The following is a 20,706-nucleotide window of genomic DNA, read 5'->3' on the forward strand; positions in this document are numbered from 1 at the left end:
CCCCCCCGCCCTCACCGAAGTCCACCCCCCGGCACTAGCGTCCCACGCTGATGTTGCAGGTCTTGCAGCTGGGGTCCTTCTTGGCGTTGACGGTGGAGAGACTCATGAGCTGGTGCCCGCTGATCTCGGCCACCGTGCCCAGCGCCAGGTCCACGGGCTCCGTGTAGATGACCTCCAGGATGACGTCCTGGGCGTGGCGGAACACCAGGCCGCCGCCCTCGCCCGCGCCTTCCACCCGCTGGCACGTGAGGAAGCGGTTGTCGGCGATGTCGAGGGCGGGCAGCCTCTGCTTGCAGAAGTCGTCCCCCCGGGATCCCTTGGGGGCCAGGACCAGGATGACGTAGTGGTAGGCCGTGTACATGCAGTAGAAGTCCCCGAAGTAGAGGTTGGTGTCGGGGTTGAACAGGGCGTCGGCCCGGACCTCGAAGCGGTAGCGGCCGTACGGGGAGTCCTGCGGGGTCTTTCCCGTGTTGAACTCCGTGTTGCAGCTGAAGAAAAGACCCTCCAGCTTGCCGCTGATGGGGGAGCCGTGGCTGCCGCTGTTGTCCTTCACCGACGGAAGCATCCGGTTGCCTTGCTCCTCCCTGGAAGGAGAAGCCACGGAAAAACAGCGCACAGTCACGACCGAGGCCGAGTTAGCGCGATTCTCGGACCTTTCAGTGTGGAATTCGCAAAATAGTTTCTCATTCTTAACCGCTTTGACGTGATCGTACTATCTCGTGGAGTACCTTTTTTCTTTTTCTTCTACGTACCTGTGCCACGAACTCAAATTATGTTTGCCTTTCTCTCACAATGCGACCTGTGTAGTTTGTTTTGTTACTGTAATTTCCGCCCTACAAGCCGCAACTTTTTTCGCACGCTTTCAACTTGCGGTTTACGTGGTGATGCGGCTAATTTGTGCATTTTTTTCCAACGGCCGCAAGAAGGGCACTCGAGCGGAAAAGGTACGAATGAGACTGGTGGAATATATGTGCCGGGAAGTGACTTTTACCGGCCCTGTTAACGCTAGGCTAGCGTTAGCGCTGTGCTAGCGTGTTGCTGCTGTGTTACTGCCGTGTCTCAGTGAGATTTACCGATAAGTTTTATTTTAACCAACCCTTTTAGCATTAGCATTCGTGCTGCGCTCGCGTTAAACTCTTTCTGTGTACTGTCTTTCTCGTGTTTCAATGTGGGCAGTTGCGCCTTTTACACAGCTGCGGCGTACGTATGTACGAAATGGTATTTCCTTTACAAATGTACTCAGGCCTATAACCAGGCGCGCTCTGTAGGCCGGGAATTACGGTATTATTGTCAATGCTCGTGTGCATATTTACTATGTCACACCAGTTTGTATCTTTGTGGATGCAAGCTAATACCGATGATAAACTACTCATTTACAGCTATGTAACATGGCTTCCTGATTGTGTACATGCTAGAAAGTGTTGATGTTTTATGATCTTGTAGCATCAACAATATATCAAATTAAAAATTAGCATTAATTCCCAGCCTATAGGAAAGGAAATACCATTTGGTACATAAATATGCCACAGCTGTGTAAAAGCCGCAAGCGCCCACATTGAACCCACATTGAACCCACATTGAAACACGAAATATTTACAAAGACGGTACACAGAGAGTTTAACGCTAGTGCCGCTACACTAACGCTAACCCTAGCGCCGTCGGGCTAAGACTAGCTGCCGCGCTAACTCTAGCACCAATAGGGCCGTTAAAAAAAAAAAACATACCGGTAAAAATCACTCATACACGGCCGTAACACGCTAGAGCACCGCTAACAGGGCCGGACCGGTAAAAGTCACTTCCTCGGCACATATATTCCACCGGTCTCACCCTTACCTTTTCCGTTCGAGTGCCCCCTTGCGGCCGTTAGAAAAAAATGCACAAATTAGCCGCATCACCGCATAAACCACAGGGTTGAAAGCGTGTGAAGGAAGTTGCGGCTTATAGGCCGGAAATTACGGTACTTTTGGATGCGAGGCAGGGACGGTCAATTAGTCACGGATCTTCTTCGCTATTTGCGGCATGTTAGCGGCACGGACGTTTCTACGAAATTCTCCGCGGCATTAGTTTAAGCGTGTGTGTCCAGAGAGTATTTGCCTGTCGGGTTTTGCCCTGGAAGCACATTCCGAATTCCACCGGCGTTTCGGAAAGGAAGGCAAAGCTGATTACATTTTCCAGAAAATAAACGAACACAATTAAACCGAGCTCTTGTGTGGCTTTGCCGCTTTCTCCGAGCTGCTGGAATGACGCTAGAGCAGTGAGGGAAAATTGCTCTTGACAAAAACAGAGGAAAAAAAAAAGATTTCATTATTACAAAGTGCTGGAAACAAAAGCATCTCTCGCGTTGCGTGAACGCCATTCGCGCAACAATAAAAATTGTGACGACGCACGTCGCGCGTTGGAGGCCGAGCTTGGTTGGCACCGTCAAAACATGACAAAGCGATTTAATACGGCGGGAAAGGACCACTCACGTGAGACAAGCTAAATATGACGTAACACAAAGCTAACAATGCGTCATCTGCATTGACTTCATGTGTTCGTTTGTTAGCAAAATTGCGACGCAGACAAGCAAAAGCACCCAGACAAAGAGACAAAATGGCATTACAGTTCAAATCAAGTACGCATCGACCGACCTGGCGTGGTCGAAGTATTCCTTATTCTGGTTGCGGTAGAAGACGGAGAAACGCAGCATCCGGCCGGAAATCGCTTCGGCCTTGGCCAGCAGCTGGTTGAGATGCACTGTGGAATAATCTGGAAAGAGAAGCCTTCATTCCATTGTGTGCGCGCTGCGTGCTTTGTGTGGATTTCAAAGGATTATTGATTTGCTGTTCAATGCACATTAGCATCCAGTTATGCTCAAATAACGAGTGTTTTTTTTTTTTTTTTAAACCAAAGCCTCACAACGCTGCCAGTGTTGATTTTTCTACTTCTTTTAAGGCCAGCTGGTGCAGCGCCTACGAGGCCCCCACCCCGCCCTCCTTTGTCACGTGACCTCTTGCCTCCCCCTCCCTCGACGTCGACCTCCAGCGCCATTAAATGCTCTGACCTCTGCGCCGCTCGCCTCGCTGCTTTATTTAATCCCGCCGTCCTGTCCGAATCTTAACGCCAAAACCCGCTCGTACTCACTCTCGTACGTCGTACGGGCGAAAGCGGAAGGCCGCATCATCTCGGAATTGCACCTCGTGCAGTACAGACAAAAACAAACAACTTTACCTTTTTATAATGTTAAATGGCATTGACGTGCTAACGGTTACCATGGATAGTCACACACACACACACACACACACACACACACACACACACACACACACACACACACACACATATATATATATATATATATATATATATACACATATATTCTTTATCTTCCGCAATAAACAACTGAAATGACAAAATATTGCTTTGTCTCTGCATGACCATACTTTATTATGCTGCCTCCTGGTGGCCAATACGGGCACAACAGAAGGAAGAGCGCAATACAGCATTGAGTTATGATACAATATGTGCTTAATTACATGTAATTACATAATGATTCATGCTTTTGTAAAGAACCATATTATCACGTATTTTTCCCTATTATTAAAAATTGTTTTTTTTGGAGTGGGATGGAATTGGTGAAAGATGATAAGACAAGTGCTTTATCAAATCAAATCATGTCAAATCTCTTCGTCAAGCACAAAGCGTGTCGTGTTATGTTGTGTGTCGTCGTGTATCCAGAGCCCCCCTCGCGACTCACCGGCGGTGCAAAACTCGACGATTTCGCTCCACTCCGACACGGCGTAGTCGCCGTCGGTCTGCTTGGACGCCGTCTGCACTGCCACCGTGTACTCGGTGCGGGGGCTGAGGAACCAGTGGCCCCGCACCGTCATGGGCAGGGGCACCGCCTTGGCCACCAGCTTGGTCGGCACGTCCTGGAAGGAGGAGATTTGAGATTGACGTTACCGTAATTTCCGGCCGACAAGACGCGACTTTTTTCACGTGCTTTGAACCCTGCGGTTTATGCGGTGATGCAGCGCTTGCGTTAGTGCACCTGGTTATAAACCTCGGTACACGGAAAGAGTTTAACGCTACCGCTGCGCTAACGCTAGCCCTGCGCTAACGCCAGCACCGCGCTAGCCCTACCGCTGCACTAACACTAATGCCACGCTGACGCAAGCCCCGCGCTAATGCTACCGCCATGGTAATACTAGCGCCACTGCTAGTGCCACGCTAATCTTAAGTGTTAAACTCTTTCTGTGTACCGAGGCTTATAACCAGGTGCGCTCTGTAGGCCGGGAATTACGGTAATTCGTCGCTCGCAGCGGAAGAAAAAAAAAAAAATCACAATTTTTTACGATTTTAGTCCATTATTTTTCTTCCAATAACAACAGCACAGTAGTGTATTATACTGTAATAGAATAATAAAAGAGATAAATAAAGCTGCTTCAGTATTTGTGTGTTGGTTGTGTCCCCTTAAGGGGCGTGGCCTCGTGAGCAACTTCCGGATCCGGGCTCGGCTTGTGTGAGAGTTGTGTGGCATGTAGCGGCCCACAGCAGCTCATTGCGAGTGCCCTCATTTTGTATTTCACTAAAGAGACGAAAGCCAACACAATTGCCCCCCCCGCGCGCTCCACCACCCCCGCCACATCCCATGAACCTCAGGGGACAACAGCGTCAATAATTCTACCCGGCAACATCGCGGCGGCATTAATCTCCCGGCACGCCGTCGCCCTCTGTGGTATCACAAAAAGAGCATCAATCTCCGCGAGCAAGGAAGTCGCTTTAATGGGGACATTTTATGGAGAATTGAGTTTTGAATTGCTTATATCCAAACAGTGTTTCTGGAGTACGCGACGACCCATAAGAGTGAGAAATGAAACAACCGAGTCAATCGCTTGTGCTGAAAATGTGCGTAAGCGAGGCGTTCTGCACTTCCGCCCCACTCTTGTTTAACAAACCTAATTTGCGTGATTAAACCAGAATAATATCCATTTGCAAGCTTCGTCGGCTTGGCGCTGAGCAATCGGTCCATTCATCCATTTCCTGTCGCATTTGTCCTCGCGCGGGGACGAACGAGCGTTCGTCTTCACACCGATGGGCGCTTTCGCGTCTTCAATGAAGTGAACTCGCGTGTTTCGAGATGTGGGAGGAAGCAGCAGTAATCCCAAAACACAGCAATCATGGGGAGGACATGCCGAGATTCAAACCCAAATTTACTTAGTTTTTATTACATAGTTTTTTGTTTTTTTTTGGGGGGGAGGGGTGTCTCAATGTGTCCTACAATTGGCCAGCAACCAGTTGAGGGTGTACCTCGCCCCCTGCCCGTTGACAGCTGGGATAGGCTCCAGGACTCTCCGGGACCTTTATGAGGATAAGCGGCAAAAAAAATGGATGGACTATTCATTGTTTTTGTGCTCAGGCCAAAGCCTGGTTTCACACAAACAAGTGTTACTTTGCCCCCATCTTGTGGCATGTTGGTGCCAATGAATTAGGTTGAAGGGCATCAAAGGAGCCCTGTTTTATACAAAAGAACTGCTTTGGTGCCTCATTATGACATTTTGGTGACAAGGAATATTCTTGAAGTCAGTGGAGGAGCCATAGCCCTGTCTAATATAAGAGTAATGCTTTAGTGACATTTTGCGGTGTCTTGATGCCAATAAACAATGTTGAAATGAGGGGCGGAGCTTAATTTACACAAACCATAGCCCTGTCTAATACAAAACTATTGCTTGGGTGTGGTTTTGTGGCATCTGGGTGCCAAAGAACTTTGTTGAAGTGAGGGGCGGACCTTCATTTTTACCAGTTTCATAGAAAAGTAGTGCTTTGGTGCCACATTGCGGTATCTTGGTGCCAGGGGACGATGTTGAAGTCAGGGGAGGAGCCATTGCCCTGTCTAATATAAAAGTATTGCTTTGGTGACATCTTGCGGTATCTTGCTGCCAATAAACAATGTTGAAGTGAAGGGCAGAGCTTCATTTACACAGACCATAGCCCTGTCTAATACAAAAGTATTCCTTGGGTGCCATTTATAGGCAATTCTAAACTTTAGCTCTGCTGAAAATGGATGGCTGGAAGGGGGCGGACCGCTGCGAATGAATTTCTAGACCATTCTGCCTTCACCACAGTTGAATGACCAGGATCAGGAAGCCACACGACGACAACAGGAAGACAAACAAAACGCGTTACCTTGTGTTTGAACTTGTTGGAGTTTTTGTTCTCCTTCTTGTTGAGGTCAATGAAGTAGTGCGTGATGCGCTCTTTGCCGCGCTGCTCCATGTCCCAGCAGATCTTGAAGGAGTCGCAGGTGATGTTGCTGATCTTGATGCTCCGCGGGACGGGCAGCTCCTCCATGTCGGAGAGGGCGCCGTCCTGGGATTTACTTCCTGCGTGGGAAGGAAATCGCGTTTTGAAGAAGAACGAACAACGCCCGTGAGCAAAATATTTGGACATTTGACCTTTAAATCCTGCTTGTGCATTCATCATACTCACAACTTTCATTTTTAAAATTGTGATTATGATTGTTATCTCTCCCTGTTGGCCAATTACAGTAGAACCAGCGGCCGCCCTGGTTCCCATGGTAACGCATCACCCCCCACAACACAAAACTACGCGCTTCGTCGAGCAGAAGCCGCACTGAATCGATCGAATGCTCTCTCGCCGCAGACGAGGAATCCGTCTCTAATCGGCAATGCAAAAGAAATGACATTTGGCTGTCAATATGGAACACTGCATCCCATAATTTCCAACCGGGATCGCGCACGTAGGCGTGCGACCCGGAGTGCAAAGCGAGGGCAACAAAAATGTCAAAACACGGCTCAACGGATCCTTTGTGGAATCGGCGGCGAATATGGACCCCCCCCCCCATCGACATGGCAACAATGCGGCGTGTGTGTGTGTGGAGGGCGTGAAACATGCACATCTAAACAATGGCCGAAGCAGCCGAGCGTGGCGCATCCGTCGCCATTCACGACGGGCCAAGATTAAAAGAGCAATTCCATAATTGGACTATCTCGCAACCTCACACACACATACACACACACACACACACTGTTTTGATACAAGAATCCAGAATGTGTAGATTCCTGTTTGGAAACAGCCAATCAGAAAGCAGCCTGGTGAGCATTTCTCGCCTGGAACTGGACATAAATACGACATGATTGAAAACAGAATAAAATGCGGCAGTTTTGCGTGTATCGCTCGACACGCAACTAAATGTAGAAAGTGGGGGGGGGGGAAGGATGACGAAAACTGTGGCTATGATATGAGCGTTGTCGAGGGCGCAGTCGTTTGAAAGTCATATTTGATCATGTTAGCTGTCATGCAGGTGGAAAATGGCAGCAAGTGGACAACGGTCACTCCTAATATTTATGACGCCATGATGATCGCTTTTAAAGTTTAAGAGTGAAAATAAAGAAGCCAAAGGGGAAAAATTACAGGGTGTCCCAAAAAAAAAATGTATACATACTTTAAATATTTGTAAACCTGATGATTATTATAATTTGAAAAATTTTTAACATGTAAAATAATTTTTTGGGGACAACCCGTATTTGGCCATTATTTGGATATACAACAGAGTATACATAACAATCGATGATGCATCCATCCATCCATCCGTTTTCTTTGCCGCTTATCCTCACAAGGGTCGCAGGGAGTACTGGAGCCTATCCCAGCTGTCAACGGGCAGGAGGCGGTGTACGCCCTGAACTGGTTGGCAGCCAATCGCAGGGCACATTGAAACAAACAGACGCACTCACAATCACACCTAGGGGCAATTTAGGGTGTCTAATTAATTGTGCATGTTTTCGGGGTGTGGGAGGAAACTGGAGTGCCCGGAGAATACCCACGTAGGCACGGGGAGAACATGCAGACTCCACAGAGGCGGGGCCGGGATTGAACCTGGGACCTCAGAACTGTGAGGCCAACGCTTTCCATCTGATCCACAATGCTGCTGCAGCATAATCGATTATTCTAATAATAATATAAATTTTAGAAACTCAAAGGTAACTTCCTTTCAATTACTACAGCCAATTTATGTACTTGGTATTTGACATCATGCTTGAAGTTAGGGGCAAATATTTTCCTAAACCTTGGATCGAATATCAAATGACGTTCACTATGTAAATGTACATGAATGACCAAGAAATCATGTGAAATCTAAGATGTCATCACGTTTGTGTATACAGAAAAGGGTTAAGTGGATCACCTGGTCAAGCGTTGGTCTCACAGTTCTGAGGACCCGGGTTCGATCCCGGCCCCGCCTGTGTGGAGTTTGAATGTTCTCCCAATGCCTGCGTGGGTTTCCTTCCACATCCCAAAAACATGCGACATTAATTGGACACTCTAAACTGCCCCGAGGTGTGATTATGAGTGCGGCTGTTCATCTCTATGTGTCGCCTCCTGCCTGTTGAGCGCTCCCCGTGACCCTCATGAGGATAAGTGGATGGATGGATGGATGGAAGTTATGCACCGTAAAATGTTCTCTCCCTTAATCTCTTCAAATTTCTAAACTGTTCTAACCGCCTGACGACCACGTTGAACTATTAGAAAATGATTGGATAATTTTACCAATGTATGCTTCAAGTGGGGAAATAAATCTTCCCACTGTCGAGTTTGTTTGAATGATTCCCGTGGTGCATTATGCTGGGCTGATACTCGGGCCACTGGGAGGTTTTTTTTCTTCCTAGACTTGACATTCAGCAGCCAGATTCAACGACAATGTCGAGAAGTTTCTGCGTGCAGTCCTGCTGAGAACGTTATTTTGGACCGGAGAGGTTGTGCTGTCCCACCTTTTGTTGCTGACCTTTGATTCGGGCAAGGCACCCCCCCCCCCCAAAAAAAAAAAAGGAAAAACTGTAAAACGGTTGAGAGTCTCAATACATCACAAAAGTAATTTGGGCGTGCAGCGGTTCTTATATTTGAATTTAGTGAGATCCAACAGGGCGCCGGCGTGGCCACTCAAGTTTGATAATGACTTCGGCAGCAGATCGTGGCACCATATTTCAAATGGGCGCTATTACTTCTTTCGTAGCATCGCAGTCGTCGCTGCAGTCGTTTATGATATTTGCGTCGTTGTTATTAACATCAGTAACAAATAATTGACAAATCAATAAATGTTATTTGTATGGAAAAAATATTGCACGTAGACACGGTCAGATTATAGACATTTAAATACTGAAATATATACAGCAAAGCCTCGGTTCTTGAACGTCCCCGTTTTTGAACTAATTCAAACAGATACGGCAATGCCGTCCCAGCCTAGCGTCCTCTACTACTAAAGCATACATTTTAAGCAAAAAATAAATATATTTCTTAAATTATTTTATTATAAAAAGTATTTAAACTATACATGTATTCCCACTATACAGATTATTATCAGGAAAAGCTTTAAAGACATTTTAAAGATTTTTTTAGGCATGGAACGCATTATTTCTTTTTCCATTCATTGAAATGGGGAACATCGATTTGGTTTTCAAAGAAATCACTTCTCAAATTGTATTCTGGGCATCACTGTATGTGCTAATCATAGAACAGTTACGTTGATTTTATTTTATTTTTTTACAAATATTCTCTGTGAATTTGATGGCTGCAGATAAGCAACAAAAAACTGGGGAAGTTGAGGAATGCTAAAAAAAATGGTTTGGGTCATACCAAAGGTCAATTGGAAAAAGGTAAGCGTTGTGATTGAGTAAAAAAAAAAATAGAAGCACACCTGAAAGGCTCAATTGTTGACGACCGAGGATGCGGGACGCGAGGTCCAGAATTTTATTAAGGAACTTGCAAGCAAATTGTTCAACAGTTTTAAGAGAAACGTGTCTCAACGTTTGATTGCAAGAAATTTAGGGAGACTCGGACAAAATCGTCTTAGCCGCATGACCGAAAACCAATGTGGAGTGCCGACATTTAAAAAAAACGGTAAAAGTTGTGTAAAGGTTAATGCCCATACATCACCGTATTTCTATTATATATATATATGTATATATATTACATAGTAGATTGCATACTTAATATTGTGGTGAGGCTGCACTGCCTTTTGGAAGTGCGGCCCAGTACACGCGAATTCAAGCTTCCGACAGCCTGCACTGCTCATCTGCGACCAATAAATACTCCGGCGACCGCGGGAATGAAAGATGAAAGGGGGTGAAGATCAGAGGGAGGAAGTAGAAATTAACCCTGAGCCGTTCTACAGCTCTCCGGGATGACGAAGCGTCACCGTGACTCACATCTGTTGGCAGGTAGACTAGCTTGCGGTACGCAGTATATTCACTTGGTTGCGTCACCATTTCGCCGTAAAGCCGCGGGACTGCAATTACTGCCGTGCGAGCACATTTACGGCTTCAGTAAGAGCGTTTGCGGAAAGGCAAATAATCCTGATGTTCACGACCGTGATTCAGGAGTTCCCCTTTTTTTTTACTCAACGCGTACTATACACCGCACAGCAATAAATGAATGCAGTGGGATCAATAAAAATCTTGTTAACATGCAAACACATCACCCTCCTAATGGCTCTCCCTTTCTCCGATCCGCTCCAGTCCTACCCGGCTTGACTGACTTCCTTGTTCGTGGTTTAATCATGTGTGCGGATAGATCCAGATGTGGCGAGCTCATCGAAGAGTTTGGCATTGACCAGCCAATTACAGAACAAAATGTACATTCAGGCCATCGCTGGTCGGGAACTGAAACTGAAAACATCCTCCACGATGACCCGATGTCAAGTGCTTTTCGGTTTGGCTTTTTTGTTTTGTGACATCACTAACAATGTTAATGATGTCACTTAAAATAGAACATGCACGGTCAGCGAGGTTTTGTTTGGGATTGGGGGGGGGGTGAATGAAGAATACTTGGAGGGAAGTCAAGTATCACAGAACCGAATGCGTTTGGTCTTGGGTCATCTACACACATTGTCTCGGATTGTACATCACTCGGACAACCTTTCCAAATTCTTTATATTAAATGGGCAGCAGAGCACAGGGACGTTGGCTTGGTCTTTAGAAAATAGCGCGTCTTTGTCCGTCTCGCTACACGGACTACTAGACCGACACGGACGTCACGCTGGGAGCGCGAAGCGGCCAGAAACAAGACCATCTTTCTCTAGGCCGAGCAACGTGAACAATGTCCCCGTTCATCGGCGTGTTTACACATCAGCAAGCTTCTCGGCACCCAGTACAGACACAGTAAAACCATAATAATAATAATAATCACGACAACGATAACAATACATTTATCTTTAGTGGGGTTGGAAACAACCATTGTTCAAATTCCATCCATTCATTTTCTGTAGCACTTGTCCTCTTTTGTGTGCCAAGTGTGCTGGAGTTTGCCCCAGTTTGGAGACTAAATGGACTTTCACTTGCGTGGTAAAGGTACTGAAAGCAAAAATCCACCCTGAACTGGTCGCGCCGCCAGTCACAGCGCACATTTTGAGACACACAACCATTCACAACAAACACAAAATCAGTTTCCATTCCAATAAGGACAGTTCATCCAAAGTATGAATAACTCGCAAGTTGGAGCGTCTCCTGGACCAGATGGTGTTCACGTGACAGTGCTAGGGCCAATGTGTACCAGCTGTCGTAGCCTGACAAGTCACCGAGTATGTTTGCACAAATCCCTCGGCTCGAGTAGGCGCAAATATAATCAACCGCAGCAAAAGACTGAATAACATAGCAACAACAAGTGTCTCTTGTTGGAGTCAACCAGAAGAAGAAATACCGGTACTTATTCCACCAAAACTGCTAGTTACTACATAGCCCACCATTGATTTCAAGATATTAATTCGATTGTTGGGCTGTAGTTTTGGTGAAGTATATATAAAGAATCCATCCATGCCCAATTAATGTTGCATGTTTTTGGGACGTGGGAGGAAACCAAATTGCCCAGCGAAAACCCACACAGGCATGGGGAGAACATGCGAACTCCACACAGGCGAGGTCCGGGATTGAACCCTCATTGGACCTCAGAACTGTGAGGCCAACGCTTTACCAGCTGATCCAACGTGCCGCTTATATCAAGAATATAAAAGATAAATAAATATTGAAGAGCTTTGACTGCATCAGGTTTGAGCAAAAGGGATTTACACGATTACATAACTCTGCTCTCCCTATCAGTTAAGTAACAAATTTTTAAACCATCCAGAGGGCGCAATCACATTTTTGTTATCTGACTGCAGCATAAAAATTAATAAATAATGCACACCTGTCAATCACGCCATCACACTCATGTCGTCGCGCATGGCCTGCTCCGAATATCAGCCCAGTCGCACGAAGCGCTGCAATTTATGCCCAATTATCGTGCTGCCATTCGACACAACGCTGACGTTAATTTTCTCGTCTGCATCATTAACGGCAAGCGCACGTCTGAGGCCGACATTATTAATTTCCGTTTGATTAAAACTCACTCTTTGGAGAACGGCGCAGGCTCATTTATTCACCGGTTGACCTTCTATGATGAATCAAAACAATTTGCTTGAAATGATTATGATGATGCTCAGCTAAGATGGTCAGTACTACAGAGGGAAATGACATCACTGAAACCCTTTTTTTTTTTTTTTAGTGGTCATTATTGGAGACCAACCTAACCGTTTGTACCTTTGTAGTATACAGAGTACGTGAAAAAATAAAAAGGCATTAAAAATTTGCAGTGAAATCCATATTCCTCTTACAATTTCATTGAAACAAATGATACGTGCTCTTTAATATATCAAAAAACGAAATTGAATCCTCACATTTCAACATCCATCCATTTTTTTTGCCGCTTATCCTCACAAGGGTCACGGGGAGTACTGGAGCCTATCCCAGCTGTCAATGTGCAGGAGACTGCAGCATTTTGTTATTCAGCGCCACACGCTAACCCAATTGTCCTGCCACGTGTTTAAATGTGCATTGAAATGCTCTGGCAGTTCTGTTGGGTTCCCACAGACAGGAAGAGGTCCAGTGACGCTGCTGCGCTCCCATTTGCTTGCTCAGCGCGGCACCATGCAGCCTTTCATGTTGCCAATTAAATATTAATACCTCTAAGAGGTAAATTTAGAAAGCAGCCAAGTATGGAAATGAATATGGCCGTGAGAGAGAGAGAGAGAGGGAAAAAAAAAGTTTTGCGGAGAAGGACACTGGCTATTTTCGGGGAAATCAATGCGAGTACTTTTCATGCTCGTCATGTTCAGGGTCAAGGCTGCTATGCTAATGTTACAAGGACCAAGCAGTCGATTATTCTCTTCGTTTTTGTAGCATTTCTCTTGAATGTCCTTCCTCCGGCACTTGCACGTGGAGGTTACATTTTTCACGTTATTTTTGTCCAATCAGACAGCAGCCTCGATGTGTCGCCGTGTCGATCTAATCTGCCCCAGTAGCGCTGGTCGATGTGACTTCAACTACATTAGCAATGGAACTGTGGCCTTGGCGGCACGGTGGAGCAGGTGGTGAAGCGTTGGCCTCACAGTTCTGAGCGCCCGGGTTCGATCCCGGCCCCGCCTGTCTGGAGTTTTCATGTTCTCCGCGTGCCTGTGTGGGTTTTCTCCCGGCACCTAGGTTTCCACCCACATCCCCAAAACATGCAACATTAATTGGACACTCTAAATTGCCCCTAGGTGTGATCGTGAGTGCAACTGTTTGTCTCAACAGGCAGGGGGGGTTAACCCATGAACTGGTCGCCAACCAATCGCAGGGCAGATGGAGACAAACAGCCGCTCTCACAATCATAACTCGGGGCAATTTAGAGTGTCCAATTAATGTTGCGTGTTTTTGGAATGTGGGAGGAAAGCGGAGTGGCCGGAGAAAACCCACGCAGGCACGGGGAGAACATGCTAACTCCACACAGGCGAGGCCGGGAATCAAACCCGGGTCCTCAGAACTGCGAGGCCAACGTTTTTCCAGCTGATCCACTGTGCCGCCCATCTCGAACAACGTATATATTATATTTGCAATTTCTTTACATTTCTCAACTATCTTCAGCGGTTGGTCAGAGGTAGCCAAGCTAGCCGACGAGCAACAGAAATACATTTAATAATCACAATCCCTGGTTTTATGTATTGTATTTAAGTCTGTTAATTTTTTTTGTCATGTATTGCTATATATATATATATATATATATATATATATATACATGTATATATTTTTAGAGTCCTGCAACTAAGAAACTGGTCTCTCGGCTGCATAAAAGTGGCCAGCAGGTGTTTGTTGCCCCATCAACAAACATCATGGGGGTGTCTCAAGGACACAGAAGCTATATTGACTTGGACCACTCGACCAGAAGCGCATTCGGACGTGACGAAAAAGGCTCCGGGGTCTTTCCTACGAGAGCCCCCCCCCCCCCAAAAGCTGGCACCCAGTCCGCTCCTGACCATTATGGAAATGAAAGCTTTCCAATGAAGCCAGCAAAGCACTAAGAGGATAGAAAGTGCGCCGTGGCGCCGCCGCGTCTTGCATGATGAGGAGCGGCTCGGGAAGCACAACGGCCAGGTAGGAAACACACACACACACACATTTCATGTAAACGTGATGTTGAAAAAGGCCCGGGCAAAACAAATGACTTCAGGTGAACGGTGATCTTTTTGGCGCTTTCAGGATGTTGCAGAGGCTTTTGCACTCACATGTGGCCGCAGCCATGTTGGAGCCTCACACACTCTCCTGATGATGACTTGCTTTTTCCCCCCCTTCTTCTTCTTTTTTTGCACCATTGCACTGAGGGTTTCACCACCTCTGATCTTCAACCGTGCGGATTCATGACGGCATGGCGTGGACTGCCCAGGTCACCTTACTGAGCACATCCGCTTTCATTAAGAGCAACTACAAATTGGGATGTTTGCTGTCATGGTGCAGCTGTAAGAGGCAGCAGATAGGTGTGGTGGGGCCTGCGGGAGTCAGATAAGAGCTTCTTTTTTTTTGGGGGGGGGGCACATATAATGACATAAAAAGACATTTATTGCCACACAGCAGACACTCTTGCAGATTTTCACACACGCACCAACCATCCAAAAGAAACCCTCTCAGTCCTTTTAAAGGCATAAACGTGAAAAAAAAAGGCAATTAAAGGCAGACTGCACGTCACAGGAATTTTTGCCTGGGGGGCTGTAATGCACGGATGCACCCCGCTAAAACGTGAGGAAGTTGCTTACCGTCTCGCTCACAGAGCTGTATGGCGTCCAGGCTCAGGTCCTTGATCATCCCCTCGCAGGGGCTCAGCGGACTGCTGATGCTGCGCGCCTGCAAGCCCGGTGCCTCCATCTCGGTGGGTGATGCCGATGTCACAAAACGATGACGCCCGAAGCTGCCGCTGTGCTCCTCGATGGCCGGCGGTGTGGTCCGCTCGCTGGTCCACTGGTGGACGTGGAGGAGGAGGAAGAGGAGGAGGAGGAAGAGGAGGAGGAGGAGGAGGGGGGGGGGGGGGACGGTGGAGTAGAAAGAAATCGACTCCCTTTCTCTCTCTCGATATGAAAAAAAATATGCCTCGTTGCACACAATTGAATTAATGCAAGTATAATTTGAAATTGCTCAATTGTTTGGTCGCCTTTGTTGTGTCTTCTCGTCCACGCAGAGCCACAAGTGTGCATGCAAGCGTGTGTCATGCGTGTGCTGCATGAGCGCGAATAGTTCGGCGGATTACAGAGAGCAAGAGAGAGAGAGAGAGAGAGAGAGAGTTAGAGAGAGAGAGAGAGAGAGAGAGAGAGAGAGAGAGAGAGAGAGAGAGAGAGAGAGAAAGAATTGAATGATCGTTTACGTAAGAAGATTATCCCGCAGGTTCTCCTTCTCGGTTGCCTGCTGCAAAAAATGCACGTCCGAGACGCGTTTCACGTCGTGCAGTCCCATCAAAAGGGGCCAGAACACTTCTTGTCTGGGGTTCTGTCAGTCTGACTGTTTTGGAGCTCAGATGCAAGAGGACTAACAAAATCAACCCCCCCCCCCACCACCACCACCAGCATATTGCATGCCGTAATGATCGCTTTGATTGATGTTCAATTAACGTCTTGACTGGACAAATTGGCGAATTACCCAGGAGACAAAATACCAGAAAAACGGAATCGATCATGAATGGGCAGAATTACACCAACGCATTTAACCACAGTTTAAAATGAAGTCTTAAAACCATGTCTGCTTTTGTCCAAATATGCCAAGAGTCAAGAATTGTAGCCTGCTTTTCACTGCCGATTTATTTTTGCTTTGTTAAAGTCGGATGGGCGGCAAGGTGGGCTCAGCTGGTAAAGCGTTGGCCTCACAGTTCTGAGGTCCCGGGGTCGATGCCGGACCCGCCTCTGTGGAGTTTGCATGTTCTCCCCGTGCCTGCGTGGGTTTCCTCCGGGCACTCCGCTTTCCTCCCACATCCCCAAAACACGCAACATTAATTGGACTCTCTAAATTGCCCTTAGGTGTGATTGGTTGTCTGTCTCCATGTGCCCTGTGATTGGCTGGCAACCAGTTCAGGGTGTGCCCTGTCTCCTGCCCGTTGACAGATGGGATAGGCTCCAGAACTCCCCATGACCCTCGTGAGGACAACCAGCAAAGAAAAGGAATGGATAGATAAGGTCAGATGCATTTTGAGGGGAAGGGCCAGTCCCCCCCTCTACTGCGGGGCCAATGTCGAGTCCAGCATATGTTATTATGACAAACGGGGGCACCATTAGTGAAAAATAAAGATGAGCAAGCGTACTAAACTGCGTGTATGTGGCACGTGGACAGCACACTATTTAAGCGACCCATTGTGTCGCCTTTCAGACGCGTGAAATTGAAAGTTCAGCCCACCGCTTCCTGCTGCGGAACCAATGCAGAGCACAGACTTCATTACCATGACAACCAGGGGTCGGGCAAGGTGATTTGAGGAGAGGCCTACGATTTAAACAGTCCAGAGGGTGCATTAAAAAAAAAAAAAAAAAAGCGCTTCGTACGAAAGTAAAACTAGTGATTGCAATTTTTCCTCCGTGGAGGCAGCACTTCATTAGCAAGCGTAAGAATACCACAGCACGTGGCGCTGATCAAAACCCAGTTGGAGTTTGTATCCCACTGTTCATGTATGACAAACCCCCGTCAAACGAAGAGGCGGTCTCAATTGTTAGATCACTTCAATAATCTGTAAGCTATTATTAGGTGTATATCCTTGTGAAGGCAGAACCGATCCATCAGTGGATCTGAATGGATTGCGCAGTTGGACCTAATGAAGCGTTGGCTTTGCTGATGAAAAGTGCGCAGCTGGCTGGCTGGGCCGACTGTGTGTGTGTCATGCGAATTACACGCAGGAAAAAGGTCCGGCAGAGGTCAAGAGTCTGATAAATGGAAGGCAAAGCGCCGACCTGCGGGCTCGGGGGCGCCTCCGAACGCCATTTGGCCGCGTTAGAGTCAAGAGAAATTACCACGTGCGTGGCTCCCGAAAGCGTTCAGTGTCACTTTGGATTTGGTTTTGCCTTCCTCTGTTTCATGCGAAACAGCCCGAGGAGGAGCAACCGGGTCGGACGACGGAGTCTGTAAATACGGCGAGACCCCGGGTTAAACACAACGAGGGGGCAAGCGTTCTGTAGCGGCAGAGTAGTTGTTATTACACAGTCATTCTTTTGTTGACCGTTTCAAGTTCGGCAAAGGATGAGATCAGACGAATGGAGTCCGGTCGAGGAAGGGCGTCGTTTGTTTGTCCATTTGTGAGTTACCAGGTTATGGAGAAACAAAATGGACAAGAAATCAATTCCAATAGCCCAGGGGCGTCAAACTCATTTGTGTCGCGGGCCACATTCTAGTTACGGTTTCACCTCAGAACTGAAACCATAACAATCTTTAATCGCCTCATCGTTTTTACACATGAAATGTATGAGCTAGTTTTGGATTCAGAAATCAAGGGTAAAAACAATCCGGGAGCAAGCGTTGTTCTCATAGTGTCACTTTGAGCTCTGGAAGCGTTGACAAAAGCGTGGCGTTTGACCTACATGTAGACTCCGCTTTGATTGCGAGAGAAAACAAGCCGCATTTCCTCATTCACATTGCGGGATTAGCGAGGGACGGCTTAGGCGGGCCAGCGGGATCTAACTCTAAACTAAGCTCATAATCACGCCGGGTTCGGTGGAGAAACATTCGCGACGTGGCGACCTGGGCCTCGGTTCACCTTTTCAACATTTCCCGGCAGGCCGAATCTTGGCCTCCGAATTGCTTTCCGGAAACTTGCGCGTCCCCGGTGCCGAAGATGCAACACAATGACCGTACAGAGAAGCCCGTTCCACACGTGATGCTCTTATGCCGACTTAATAGGACCCAGCTTGCGAGCATGACTTAACCGGCTGCCCCCTGCTGCGTTTAAATGCCTTCATCGCTAAAACAGCTCAGCCCCCCCTGATAACCGCAGATTAGCACCGAAGCGTTCATTTAAAGGACTTTTTCACTTCGGAAGCGACACGCGTTACATCATCAAAAGGCATCAAACACCTCCGATGGCGGCTCCCCCCACCCCCCAAACCTTAAAAAAAAAAAAAAAAAAAAGCTCATTGTTATGCACGCCATGCATCGTCTAGTTCTCCCTTTGCCTTCAGTTATAGAAGAGGAGGAGGAAGAAGAAAAGAAGAATGAGGCGGCGACTGGCCGGATGATTCTGGAGGTTTCCTACCTCCCTCCATCCATCAGCCCAGCTCATTCCCTCCAGCTAGAGTCATTATGTGTTAAGATCAGCGCTGGGGAGGGAGGGGAGGGCAGTGACACAGCATCCCATGCAAACTAAGATCAACCCCTCCCTTCCCCCATCACACACACAATTCACTTCCATCAACTTGCTCTGTTCTTCCTCATCATCACTTCCCTAAATCCCTGCCATGAGGATATTCATCTACACTGTGTGCACGCGCGATTGGCTCACCACTCCTGTGAGCTCAGAGGCCGCACGGCAACAGACGGAAGACGTGCAGAGTGAAGGTTGGGGGCGGTTGGGTGGGGGGGCACCGTCTTCCTACAGCACATGAAAGGATGGGCCATCTATATGGAGCAATCGGTCAAATTAGTGGAGAAAAAAAACGCTTCGTGAGGTACATTCACACAATCAATTAAGACCTTGTAATGCAGGGGTGTCAAATTCATTTTTGTCGCGGGCCACATTTTACTTACGGTTCCCCCCTATGACTGTGAAACCATAAAAATCTTTAACCGCCTCATCATATTTACACGTGAAATTTGTGCGCTCGTTTTGGAATTAGAAATCGAGAGTAATACGTCTTTCAAATATTGTTGTTTGGTAACACAAAAATGCTTGTAATATATCAACGTTATCATTTGTGATATCACAATTTGAAATTTTGCTGCAGATTTGAACAAAAATCATGAAAGGTGATCCATATGATTTGCCCTCGCAGGCCACCTAAAATCACGCGGTGGTCCGTTCTAACGCATAGGTGTCAAACTCAAGGCCGAGGGGCCAGATGTGGCCCACCACATCATTGTGTGACCCGCAATCGAATCATGTTTGTCAACTTCTGTGATTTTCGCTAAAATCTGCGCACAAATTCTTTAATCATTAGTCATAATAAAAACAATAATGTTGAGATATTGCATTTTATTGTTACCCCTCTCATTTGTAATGTACAGTAACTACTCAAGTATTGTTTGCTTGAAGAAAATTCCATCCTTGTTTTCCCATTTAAAAAACATCCATCTATCCATCCAATTTCTTTGCTGCTTATCCTCATTTTAGGTCTTATTGTGCGATGAGAAGTGTAAAAGATTAATCCGTGTTTGGTGATGAGGCCATTTGGCAAAATGTGGTAGGTGGGCTCCCCCTAGTGGTATGACAAAGAATCACTGCTGGAGTACCATTCAGCTGTATTTAACTTTGCATTTCATCTTTAAGAACTGATTTAGTTAGGTGTATGTTTGACATTATTTTACATTTTAATCAAATCTCAAGTAAAGTTTTCCCAATTTGGTAATATTCAAATTGCGCATAATGTTACATTGGATTCCAATAACATTAAATATACTTAAACAAAAAGTAAAACTATCCAGTTTTTTGATAAATCCAGTGCAACTGTATTTGAATATTGAACATTACGGTTCAGTATTTTACTTGGAATATGTACAGTATGAACTGTTGCCTCTACTAGCTAAAATACTATCATTGCTATTACTTGGGCGAGACTGCAGCGTGCACTCGCCAGCGGCATCTGGCCTGCTCTTCGGCATACACTTGCAGGCAAAACGTGGAACCAACTCGTGAAGTCTCTCCGGTGGCAAATCTCAGACTTTTGCCTGAGTTGTCGTGCTAACGAAAGGGGTCCTTGATATACCGACCGCTGATCCCAAGCCATTGATTGGCTGGTTCAGCAGCGCAACACAGGGCTTCCGTAGCTTGTCCAGTCCAAAATGCGCATATCAGAAACCACAATTTAGCAGGTCTGACGTTGCTTTCGATGAGTTCTGGTCAGTGAGGAGTCTTGCCACTGATCCAAAAAACAAAACAAAACAAAAAAAACTGGATAGCGCATACACTTGACGTGGTATTGGTTGACGTCACTAGCCGCCATCTTGGTACTCCCAAAACGTGTGGAGGACATGATTTACAAGTTGGATTATGGCGGGGTTTTTCCTCAAAGTTTGGCATGTAGAATTAAAACTGGTCGTGTGAGCTTGACCTTTTTTTCCAGTTCTGGTAATATGAAGGATTTTTAATTCGAATTGGTAACCCCAAAAAGGCTAAGTGCAAAGGACAGACATATAACACCGTGACAACCAAGAAACCTTGCATATTACCTAGGGCCCGATTTCCGTGACATGTTAA

The 20,706-nt window shown here is 46.6% G+C and overlaps 1 protein-coding gene across 6 annotated transcripts; it reads right to left on the reverse strand.

The window, feature by feature from the left end:
- Positions 1 to 34: 34 nt before the first annotated feature.
- Positions 35 to 15,405, reverse strand: phyhiplb (phytanoyl-CoA 2-hydroxylase interacting protein-like b). Of its 6 annotated transcripts, none has more exons than XM_061837073.1 (5): positions 15,089 to 15,405; positions 6,166 to 6,362; positions 3,737 to 3,911; positions 2,631 to 2,748; positions 35 to 584 (listed from the first exon to the last, which is right to left on the reverse strand). In XM_061837073.1, exons 1-5 carry the CDS (start codon positions 15,195 to 15,197, stop codon positions 35 to 37), a joined length of 1,149 nt encoding a protein of 382 aa, XP_061693057.1. In that variant the 5' UTR covers positions 15,198 to 15,405. The 6 variants fall into 6 exon arrangements, with proteins under 6 accessions (XP_061693057.1, XP_061693061.1, XP_061693058.1 ...); XM_061837077.1 differs by lacking the exon at positions 15,089 to 15,405 and adding an exon at positions 14,564 to 14,740; XM_061837074.1 differs by lacking the exon at positions 15,089 to 15,405 and adding an exon at positions 12,374 to 12,417.
- Positions 15,406 to 20,706: the final 5,301 nt, after the last annotated feature.

The sequence above is a fragment of the Syngnathoides biaculeatus genome, chromosome 12 (assembly GCF_019802595.1).
Source record: "Syngnathoides biaculeatus isolate LvHL_M chromosome 12, ASM1980259v1, whole genome shotgun sequence".
Lineage (NCBI taxonomy): Eukaryota > Metazoa > Chordata > Actinopteri > Syngnathiformes > Syngnathidae > Syngnathoides > Syngnathoides biaculeatus.

Excerpts from the sequence above, each read along its gene's own strand:
- phyhiplb (XM_061837072.1), bottom strand. The coding sequence starts at position 10,668 with ATGTTTTCAGTTTCAGTTCCCGACCAGCGATGGCCTGAATGTACATTT. Across the intron at positions 6,363-10,514 it reads AAGGAAGTCAGTCAAGCCGG|GAAGTAAATCCCAGGACGGC; the intron begins GTAGGACTGGAG and ends CTTCCCACGCAG. Across the intron at positions 3,912-6,165 it reads CCAACAAGTTCAAACACAAG|GACGTGCCGACCAAGCTGGT; the intron begins GTAACGCGTTTT and ends TCCTCCTTCCAG.